At 40.5% G+C, this 11,503-nt stretch overlaps 1 protein-coding gene across 1 annotated transcript in view; it reads left to right on the top strand.

The window, feature by feature from the left end:
- Positions 1-11,503, top strand: part of LOC133027440 (ras-related protein Rab-26) — a 72,342-nt gene that overhangs the window by 43,142 nt on the left and 17,697 nt on the right. Inside the window, 1 exon segment of the mRNA XM_061094451.1 lies at positions 4,349-4,401. Coding sequence (XP_060950434.1) covers positions 4,349-4,401 — 53 coding nt within the window.

The following is an 11,503-nucleotide window of genomic DNA, read 5'->3' on the forward strand; positions in this document are numbered from 1 at the left end:
CTGCTTGGGAGTGGGAAGAATGGGGAGAGCACCACGTTATGTCTCTGATTTCCCCTAGACCAGGGGCGTAACAGTCATTTGAAGAGTGAGCATCGGGAGCAACTAAAAAGTTTAATTTGAGTTTTCATCCTTATTTTCGGTTTCCCGGAACCTCAGAGCCCTCCCTTTCCCTGCTCTGGCCTGACGCCGGAAGGCTGCCTGCACCATGTCTCGATACTGTCGTTTGTATCTATTTTGTTAATAAACTTGAGTTATTGTTAAAACGTTACCCGACGGTGTCTGTCTTCCCTATGTCATGGCTACTGTGAGCTAGGTAGTCGTGACAATGGAGATGTCCTGGCACTGCTCAGTGTGCATGTAAATCAGCTCAGTCAGTAAAAGGCACTTCAGAAGCCACGTGTCTAAACTAGATTCCAGTCATACCTCCGAAAAACTGCATTCATACCTAATGGAAGAAGATAGGTAGCTTTTAGATGCTTTACTTCATTAGAAATGGAAGCATATAAGCTTAAATGTGACTGTCATGGCTGTAGCTTCATATACAGAGGTGAAAAGTAACAAAGTATTTTTACTTTATTACTATACTTAAGTAGGTTTTTCAGGTATCTATAATTACACTACCTACATTTTAACAAAAACATCTTTACTGTCTATTCTTTACATTTGAAAACAGACTCATAATGCATTTGAGGGGAATTATCAGGTATTTTCTTGTTTAGCATTTTGCTAAGAATCCAGATAAAACAGACGAGAGGGAGAGGAGGTGCCATGAATATGTTGGTGACAAGTAGTAACAACATGGAGGAAAGGGAGGAGTCGGCAGCATTTTTCATATTGTTGTTGGTCGATGTGTTGCTAATTTTTATATTCTGTACTACTGGGTGACAAGACATAGCATTTGTTAATCATCTAATGTAATAAATATATATATCAAATAAATATAGAGTGAAATGTTGCGGTAGAAGTATAAGACCCCATTTAAAATGGTAATGACCATATTGCAAAGAGCATTTAACTTGCCAAATCTTGAATTTGTTCTTTCTTTCACATTTCTTCCTGCAGTGTTTCTCGAATGCATATGTAGGAACCACAACCTTCTTAGCAACCAGGAGCATAATAGTGACCGCCCAGTGAACCATTTAAAACGGTCCAACTGTTGTGCTCCATATCACATCCTTATATTTTACATATATATATTTGTGAAAATACCATAAAACCTTTAAAAAGATGCTTTATATAGGCCTAATTTATATGTAGCAAGTACAACTGCTATGACTCATATGCAACCACATTAATGCAGTGGGCTGCAGTCAAGTACTCGTAAACAATAGGATTTTTTTAATCATTCTTGTCAAAATTCTTCATGTTAGGCATTTATATGCAAATGTGGATGTGCAATGCATGTTTGTCACTTATTTTGAAGTGGAGGAAAGCAGCCAAGGTCAGTCAGTGTTCACTGACGCAAAAGATTATCATCCGAGAGGTGATGGATGACTGTGCTCTTTATGGATCACTTGGCTCCATCAAACTCCATCTCTTCCTGCAGGAACTTCAGGATAGTGAAGAGTGGTTTTGTTTTACGAAGTCAAATCAGGTAAAAGGTCATGTGGTTTGGAATACTGGCACGCTGGCTGTCAGCACATTGGTCATGAGTGGAGGTGGAAGTAAGTGTTTTATTGTAATTCTGAAAATAAAGTTTCAACCAAACAGATTGAACAGAGATTGTATATTAAAAAGCTATTTCATTTATATGAGCATTACTAAGACTAATTACACATGCCTTTTCTGATCTGTGCTGAGATGATGTTTGACATATCGCCTTTTAGTCTGTATGGCCATATTTGTAAACCTTTGCTTATGTCAGCTAAGGTCAGCTGAACTATGAGATCTGACTGTCTGTGTGGAGGGTAAAAACGTTATGGACCAAATCCTGAGCAACCGGTACCTCCCAGTACAGTGACAGCGCGAGCGAGCATTCGCTAAATAGTGCTGCAAACACCAATTTATAAATCTCTTATATTTTTATTCAAGATTAAGCTGCAGATTACAATATGTGCCACAGTCTAGATAGTTAATGGAAAACGCTCGATGACATCCAGCTGTTACAAAGCAACATCATTTTTTATTTGGAGTTGTGCCTCTCTGGCCACCAGTCGAGTGAAAATCCAATATTCACTCTTACTCAAGTTCCAGTTTTGGTCTCCACCGCTTGTATCTCTGGGAACAAGCTGTCTGCTGTAGCTGAAAGTCATGCTGTTTGAACAGTGAGAGGGAACCAGTGAGCAAAGCAGTGGAGCAGCACATGGTTTTATGAGCCAAAGTTAGATGAGATTTAGAAGCAAACAATCTCGGAAAACATCGTCTATTGTTTGACGATGAATTTGCCTTCGGGAGCAATTGGCAATATTTTGGGACTTCTGGTGTAGAGAGTGGATATTCAGGAAAAGTCTTAATCTTCCGTTTACTGTTTACTAGTAACAGTCCAAATAGTTTATTTTATTACACGAGTCAAAGGTCTCTCCACACAAAAACCACCACAGCCTGTTTACCTGTAGGTAATCAAAGCCTGCTCAAACACAATTGGTCCAACCAGGAACAGAAGGCCCCAAAGCCTCACCTACAGATTCTACATATTCAAGTATCTGAACAATGAAACACGTCTGTCTTAATGTTTCCTGGTTGTGGTCGAGCTAACTTTGAATCAGCAGACAGTGTAGTTGGCTTGTAGAAATAAGTATATTTAAGTAATTATAATCATTATCTTTAATGTTTTCTACCCAGCGTGATGCTTGATTACCTTTTTGAACTTGTCAGGTCCGGCAGCCAAAAAAGCAACAGGAAAGCCTCTCTCCTGTAAACATACCTGCCGTCATCCTCTGTTTCCCTGGAGGTTATAGATGCGTCAGCATACGTCTGTATTTTAGTCATCTTGTCTCGTCTACTCCTCCTTGCCTGTTTGAAGCTCTTCTCCTTTTTTCCCCTCACTATTTACACACTTCCTGTGTCCTGGCCTCCTTCATCTTTCAACATCGTTATTTCTGTCTAATGCCGACTAGTTTGCATCCCCGATGCATATGACGAAAAAGCCCCACTGCTGTGAGAAAGTTCTCTGCCTTTGTTTGTCGTGCGGTCAAGAGAAGATATAATTGGATTAAGGACGGTGTTTTCTGAGTGTGACAGAGACAGACCACAGTAATTACAAGTCAGTAAACACCCTTTATGGACTTGTCCGGCTGCAGTAAACGAATGCAGGACCTAATCTTAGGTAGATTGGTGAAAATGCTGCCGTGGCTGAGGGGTGGAATAGTGTAGGAATGAGGATGGGGTGAGATGTAAGTGAATGAGGAGATGGCTGGAGGGACCAGATGCGTTAGTTGGAGGAGGCGGAGAGCTGCTCCGGAGCTAATTAGCTTCGGCTAATTCTCTAAAGTGAAGGTTGATCCAGCTGAGAAAATGAGCTGCGAGTGCCCTCACAGGTGTAATGTCTTTTTCTGTCTGAGAAGAGCTTTATTATGCAACCCCTTCGGTTCATGCTGCTATATACCTGAGGTGATGTTCTCATGTATGGCAGAGCCGTAATTAGTATTCACATGTGTGGTTATGTTGTCAGGTGCAACGCTAACGCTGTGCTGAACAGCTCAGCACTTTGCTCAAGTACTGGCGCAAAATTTGTATGCATTTCTCCTGTGTAAGATCCAAAAGCTCCTGCTGAACTTCCAAACTATAAATATTTAATGACTATCTGCAAAGTTTATCGAAATGAGAATATAACTGCCCTACTAATCATCTTTTTGTTTTGGTTTTTAAACTATATTTTGCAAAAACTGAATGATGCTTGGTGCTGCTAAGTTCTGAAAATAATAAGTGGATTGTTTACACTTACATGTCTGCACAAATCTCTAAAATATTTTACTTATATCCTTGTGTGGGTGTCCATCTACAGTGATTTTACAACAATTTTCCCTCCATTTTAAACATTCACTTGAGTTGTCTTTTTGTGAAGCCACTCAAGTTTTTTATTTTTATTTTTATTTCTTCATTGTTGGTGATTCAGGGGGTTCGTATTAGGAGCTGGATCTCCGCAGGTCTCATCCTCTCCAAAGCAAATAGACCCCAGAACACACAAACACAAATCTGTTTTGCATAAAATAAAATTTCCCATCTCATGTAGGAATTGATTTAGTAGGTCGCTGGCTGCACTGGCGAGACTGCTGCAGCAACTTTGTGATACCAACACATTATGATATATAAATGATGTAAAATACAGTTTGTTAATTTGTTTCTTCAATGAGTCTGTCAAATTTAAATGTGAGTCTTTTCTTCTCTCTCTCTCTCTCTCTCTCCGCAGCTCTTCTCCTTCTGTATGATGTCACTAACAAAGCATCCTTCGACAACATCCGGGTAAGAGCAATCGTCTGAAACGGTTCAAGGAACAGGGTCTCAGGTGAAAACGGTGATGAGTTCCCTCAGTGTGGCTGCACCAGTGAGGAGCTCAGTTATCAGGGAGTTGCTTGTCAGTTGAGGTGGTTCAGACATCTGATAAAAGAGGTCTCCTGGGCATCTCTCCCTTTTCTGATGTAGGAGACCCTGACTCAAAAACACTGGAGGGGTTATATTTCACCTTGCTTGGACATGTCTCTAGACACAAGGAGGAGGTGGAAGGAACATAAGTGAAATGACCCAGAAGTATTTCAGCAAATTGGACTATTAGAACACACTAAGAGACGTTATATAGAGAGAAGGCTGCAGGAACAACTGAACACAGGCGAAACACATGAGGAAGAGGTGCAGACGATCACAAGGGATGGAGGAGAAGAAACTGACAATAAGAGGCAGGAGGACCAGGAAGTAATGAGATAAGAAGATAGCAAAGGACAACACGAGGGGTCAGAAGAAATTAACTGAGGCAGAGACGCACAAGGAAGGGTAACAAATAATTAAAGACTATATCCAATTCAGAATAAAAGTCCAAAGGAAATCTAAGAGTCTTTGAAAACGTCCAAATGATTCATCAGGAGAAATATATTTGAGTCTTGTGCATTAATTCATTCACCAATTTCGTTGGGCTGTGTAGGTGTTATAGTTAGACATAAGACTATTAATATTAAACAATATCTTCGTCACCTTGAGGGCAGCACCCTTGAAAATGGAGAGAGAAGTAGCTATTAGACTGATTCAGCTATCAATTTGGACCTCATTAATAAATTAAATTAATAACTTGAACCAAAGCAAACGCACATTCAAGGTTGAAGGACTTTGAGTTCTGCTAAGATGAAGTTGCAGTATTCACACATGTGCAACATTGAATTAACAATTTCTGTAACTATATTCAGGTCTGAATGCTTGTGTATGTGTGTGTGTGTGTGTGTGTTTGTGTGTGTGTGTGTGTGGATCAAAATGACGGTAAATGGTCCCTGGGGTTAAAGGTCAGAGACGAACAAACAAGATGGTGGTTAACAAAGTAAATAATATTCAATGCAAGTGCAATAACATCATACAGCATTTTTGCATTAGATAAAGGGGTTTAAGGATTGTGTTCATGTGTATGTCACTGCTGTGTGGTGGTGTGTAGGCTACAGCATAATCTGGAGATTTTGCATGAGTGATTATGTTTATGTTAACTAATGGACCAATCTTTGTAAGGTAAAATCCTTCATAGCCAAGCTTCCATGTAAACAAAGCAGAAATAGGATGTGGGTTTTAAAAGTAAGCGTGGTGCTTTATGGAAAGCTCCTTGTCTCCTGACAGTGCACGGCTCCAAAAGTTCTTAAAGTGAGGTGCAAAAGGTGCACACGCTCGCAGCGGGGATGGAATAATGAACATTAGATAATGACGGCGAATGAGGACGGGCACCGTGGCGGCAAATGAAAGGAGATAATGGAACTGAAAAACATCGGGGGCGCCTAATAGAGCTCACTTTCTCCCCAAAATGGAGCCGTTGCTTTGTAGTCGCGGCCCGTCTCTCCTCTGAACTCACCTCCAGCTGAGATTTTCCAGCCGTTGCCCGCCACCCCCCTCGCCATGCCAAACTGCTTTAATTAGAACAGATGGGGGGGGGGGGGGGGGGGGGGGGGGGGATAAGAGCAGAATATGTATCATGAAAGTGTGTCGTGCACATTAGGGGGACGAAGGCTCCTCGGCCATCTGGCAGGCCGGATGCATTTACATCTGGAGCCTGTGGGTGTGTGTAGTTGTAATATGTATGCATGGGAACAGTATGCTTGTGTGATGTGTATGCATGACGTGAATGTCTATGTGCACTCATGCAGGTCAGTTTGCGTGTGTGTGTGTACAAATGGCTTCACTAGCTGAGGATAGAGTCGCTGTGCAGAAAAAGACGCTTGACACAGACACATGGTTGAAGAGAAGGAAAAGTAATTTCTCCCTTTTACTCCTCATGCCTTTTCAGTACATCTTTCTTCCCGCACCCTGTTATGTGAAGGGTTGCAGATTAATAGTTGGAACTTTAGCCTATGAATGCGTACGAGTGGCATACGCAGCTCTGACCACATCCATGCACATTCAAGGCCACTGCTGCACACACTGCTGTTTCCCTATAGGGCCTATAGTGGGAATCCATTAGGAGCAGAGCCTCAGGGTGAAGGCTGCAGAGCATCTGGATGATAAAGAGATGGAGAGTCCAGAGCTTTCCATCCCTCACCCTCTCTCATTCTTGACGCCCATGTTTTTTCTTTCTTTCATTCCTTTTGTCAGTCTCCATATTCTTCAGCACTGGATAAAGAAAAATCGAGTAAACATTTCTAACCAGCAGGTGTTGTTGTCAAACCAGCATGCATCACCTTCAGTAAGCGCTGCACCGAGCAACATGAAGTCCAACACACCTAGTGTTTTGTGATGTTTTTGTTGTGCTCGTAATGATGTGACCTTTGGTGACTGGCTCCATGTGTGTTGAAACAAGCTCTCGATGAGTGACCTGTGAGAGGAGCCCAAGGGGGAAGGAAATAGGGAAGGAAGAAAGGAAAGCAGAGAAGCCCCATCAATAACAACACTAAACAAATACGCTATCCTCTGGATTTTTAACACAGACATTTTATGCAATGATTTTCTATGCTGAGCAGGATTGTTAGATTACCGAAGGACATTACATTTATTGACATCGGCATGAATGCAGAATTTGTGGAAATCTGTGATTCTTTAAATGAGCCACACGCTGCCACTGTCCTTCATGTTGTGAACAGGAGACAATGGGTGAGGTTGGAGCAGCTGGATGACGAGAACAGTTGCATTCTGTTTGATTTGTACCTTTGTTAAGAGAGAAAAGAATCAACCTTCATGACGCTGAGTGCAGCCGACAGTGCTGTCTTTGATACACAAAGGTTTGAATGGGACAAGGTCTTTTCATGTGTTTTGATGTTGTACTGTCAAGAAGAACAAATATTGTATCTATAGCGCATCACACATAAGACGCACAAAGGTATGAAAGCAGTGATACACTAGGGAACATCATACAAATATTTTTACATACACACATCTCAAATCTACGTCATCACTGTTGTGATGCTGGTGAAAAATCCAAAAGCCTTTCATCATGATACCGTCTGTCATTTTATCTTATTTACTTGTTCCCTAATTGGTCAGGAAGATGGCAATGATGGGATTGTACTTTTACCCGTTGTCAAGCCGACCTGTCGGTTTATTTTTACCATTATTATAATGGACGAGTGTGACAAGCTGCTTTTTGGCTCCTACCATTAGTTTCCTATTCATAACTTTTTGGGGAATTTCAAACGTTACAATCATAACAAATTACACAAATTAGGAGACAGACAGTTGCCGGAGGCGATATTTGTTCACGTTCTCCGTCCGTCCAATTGATATGAATGCTGAAAGAGAATTGCTTCAAATTTGGTACAAACATTCCCTTTAAATCAAGGATGAACTGATTTGATTTTGGTGGTCAAAGGTTAAAGGTCAAGGTTCTGGTGGACTCACAAAACATGTTTTTGGCCTCTTTAAGACTGACTTCAGGGAGTTTCTCGTCCTAATTTAACAAATTAAATGCACATTTCTGAAAAGAATATGCTCTTTAAGACGATATCAAAATGGTCTGTTTGTCAAATGACATGTAGACATTTAAAAATCTGAAAATTAAGGTGACATATGGAAACAAGTTTGTGGAAACGTCAAATAGAATATCTGAAAACAATATAAACACATCTGAAAGGGTTTTTTTCATAATTTGAATTGACAATATCATTTTAAAGACATGTCTGAAATGTCTCTGGATAGTTATATTGTGAATTTAAGTCGTTTATGTATTTGTTTAGATTACCATTACCCACTAAATTGCGACAGTGGCTACTCTTCCTGGGGCCTGACATGTCTGTCATTCACATTAGTGAAAACTAAAGTGCGACTTGTCAGCCTGGTGTTTATTGATATATATGTACGTAGTTTTTCTCTTGGAAATAATAGCAATTCTGGCCTGAGCCTCACTTACTTGCTGACTAAACCTCTTTTAAACTGGGTTTACCTGTCTCCTGATGAGAAATTGGCAAAAGAAGCGTGAGGGAGAACACAGCAGCTTTCTCCACCTCTGTTAAAATGTTGTCAGATTTAATGCATATACTTGCAAACCATCCTCACACTTTACTGTATATGCCACTATACATTATGTATAGTGTGTATTATATCTGTACAGGAGAACAGTATCTGTAAAATTCCACAGATTCTTCTTTCTTTGCAGTACCAAGGTCAGGTTATAGATAAAGGGACAACCAACAGTACATTTTGTCCATGCTTAGGGACTTTCATATCTAACTCAGATGCGCCAGACAGAGAGGCAGCCAACTTCCACCCTCACCAACTCTTTATATTTATTTAGGCTTAACTGTCCAAAAGTATGCGAACATCTACATGTAACAGAGTGACAGCAATTCTAGCCATGTGACACAAAAAAAGTTGAAGTGGTCAAAGCATTTCTAACATTACTTCTTGAAACTGTGTCCTGAACTAAGTTGCACATTCATACTCCGACAGTTGCGTGTGCAGTAAACGTTTGCACATTCACTGCACGGTAGCCTGCATGTGTGTGTACACTGCACATTGCTGCATGCATGTAAATATACGTGTGATTTTTCAGGAGTCTTTGAACAACTGGATTAGTTCCAACCTCATATCAGCGCTTCACAGCTGCTCCTGTTCACCGTTTGCTAAAGACACTGCTCGGATGCTGATTTCCAATTACTCACATACTACACACCCACACACTCTCACTATTGATCAGCATGCATGGACAAATAGGCAGTGAAAAAAATCATGCAATGATTAAATGCCTGAAAGGCTTCTCGCAGCAGATAGTCTTTGTTATTTAAAAGATTCCCACAAGAGCTAAACAAAAATCCATGCGCAGTACACCCAGTGTCAGCCGGCACACGGCCAGCAACATGTTCACGCAATTACAGTCATTTTTATTCTTTTGTTGTATTTACCACATGTTGTTCTGCTGTTGGAGTAAAGGGGCTGAATGACTTTACTGTGTAAAATCAGCAGCCAACAAAATTAAACGTTTTACTGTCAATGCTGCTATTACCCAACATCTGCTGCTACTTTACTCAAGCTGTGGATCAACATCACTTTTCATGAAATATTTTGCACCGCTCAATCTATTATTGCACCAACCTGGTTTGCACCACACCATCCTACCCTGTTCCTCTTGACTGTGTACTCTGTTGTACACCTAATGTCACTCAAGTACTTAAATATGGTGTGTACTTAATAGTTGTGCAACATATGTTTTAAGTGCTTAAAGCTCCACTTATGTCTAAACAGAGAATTAGAGTGAAACAGCATTTCAGTCCAGTCTATGGACTGTACATACTGCAGAACTTACAATAAAGTTGAATTTGGCAACAGTTAACAATTTACACAGGATTTATATTTTTTTCTTCGACTAGCATTGTGTTATTAGACGATTGTATGACACAAAACTCTGTCCTCATGAGCAGGAAGAGAAACAAGTGTTTGGATGAAGATAAGAAGAAGCTGTGGTTTTTGGGCCTTTAATGTTTCACCATAATGGCCTGAAAGAGACTGATACACTCACACGTGCAGTAATCTTTGTTAGGACATTGCATTGACTTCCGCTCTAAATGGACGACTAGTCACTGCTACTAACCTTAACCTGGACCAATTCTGCCGGCTGCTCCACTGGTTGGTTCCTTTCCGGCCAAACATATCCCATGATTCATTGTGCTTCAGTAACAAATTGTTTTTCAAAGAGGTAATGGCAGAAAGAAGCAAGGCGAAGACGTGAGGCGAATACATTTAATTAAAGCCGAATTTTGTCAATATTTTGAATCAACCCAACAACATTTTTGTCCGTAGCTTTGTTGCTAGGCGACGTGGTAACGGCTGGACAAGCTGGTGACACTGGAGGTAAACCAGGAGTCTCATTTCGGTTTGGTTGACATGGTTTAAGCTGCCGTTGGAGGGCGCAGCCAACGTCAGCTACATAGACCGGGACATCCACAGGATGCAGGCGCTGAATTAAAAACACAATAATCAGTGTGCTGCATTTCCTTCTCTCCTCGTTCTGGGAGATAAAAATAACTCTTCTTCTCTGCTTTTCATCTTCATCTTTTTGTTCCTCTTCAAAGGTGAAGTGGATCCGTCCATCTAATTTAGTCTCGTGAGACTTTTTTTACTCCAAGTTTCAGTCAGTCACTGAGTGAGAACCTACACCAGAGTGTCGCTCACTCCGAGCGTGATTGGGACATTTCAAACCCTGGAGTGTTTGTTCATTCAGCATGAGCCGACATTGGACCTCTGTCATTTGAACTCAGCTGTCACAAAAGGGGTTTAAAAATGACATTAGGTAATATTGCTCAGTTTTACAATATACATTTATTGACAAACACTGTATACTGGCATCAGACATTGTTATCCCTCAACAGGTCACGTGACAACACATTGTAGTGAACAAGAGATATATATTTTATATTTTAGTTTATTTTCAACCATCTTCCTTTGTTGTCATCTTCATAAGTTCTGTGCTTGTTGTTGGCAGTGTTTAGCCAGGATATCGTTTTGAAACAATTAGAAACAGTCTGCTCACCACATCATCACATGTGTTTTGTTCATACATGTTTCTGTTCATAAATGACCATTTTGATTTCATTCACAACAATTTAATCTTATTTCAGAATTATCATATTCTTATCATTCTTAACAGAAAACCAGACACAGACATCGTCTTGTCTGTGCAAACCTGTTTGTATGTGATGCATGAGTGTGTATGTGTACAACACTTATTTTCAATAAAATTGTAATAATCTTTATCCAGCAAATTAAGCTAAATACTTTTTTGTGGTTCAATAAAATAATTAAATAAGTGAACCATAATGGGAATGTGCAGCAGCTTCAGATTTGCAAGCACATGGTGTGATACAGAGGTGTGTGCGTGTGTTTTTGTGTCTGTGTGAGAGAGGTATCTGCCAGTGTGTGTGTGTGTGTGTGTGTGTGTGTGTGTGTGAAATAGAGG

This window comes from Limanda limanda, chromosome 21 (genome assembly GCF_963576545.1).
Source record: "Limanda limanda chromosome 21, fLimLim1.1, whole genome shotgun sequence".
NCBI classification, from domain to species: Eukaryota; Metazoa; Chordata; class Actinopteri; order Pleuronectiformes; family Pleuronectidae; genus Limanda; species Limanda limanda.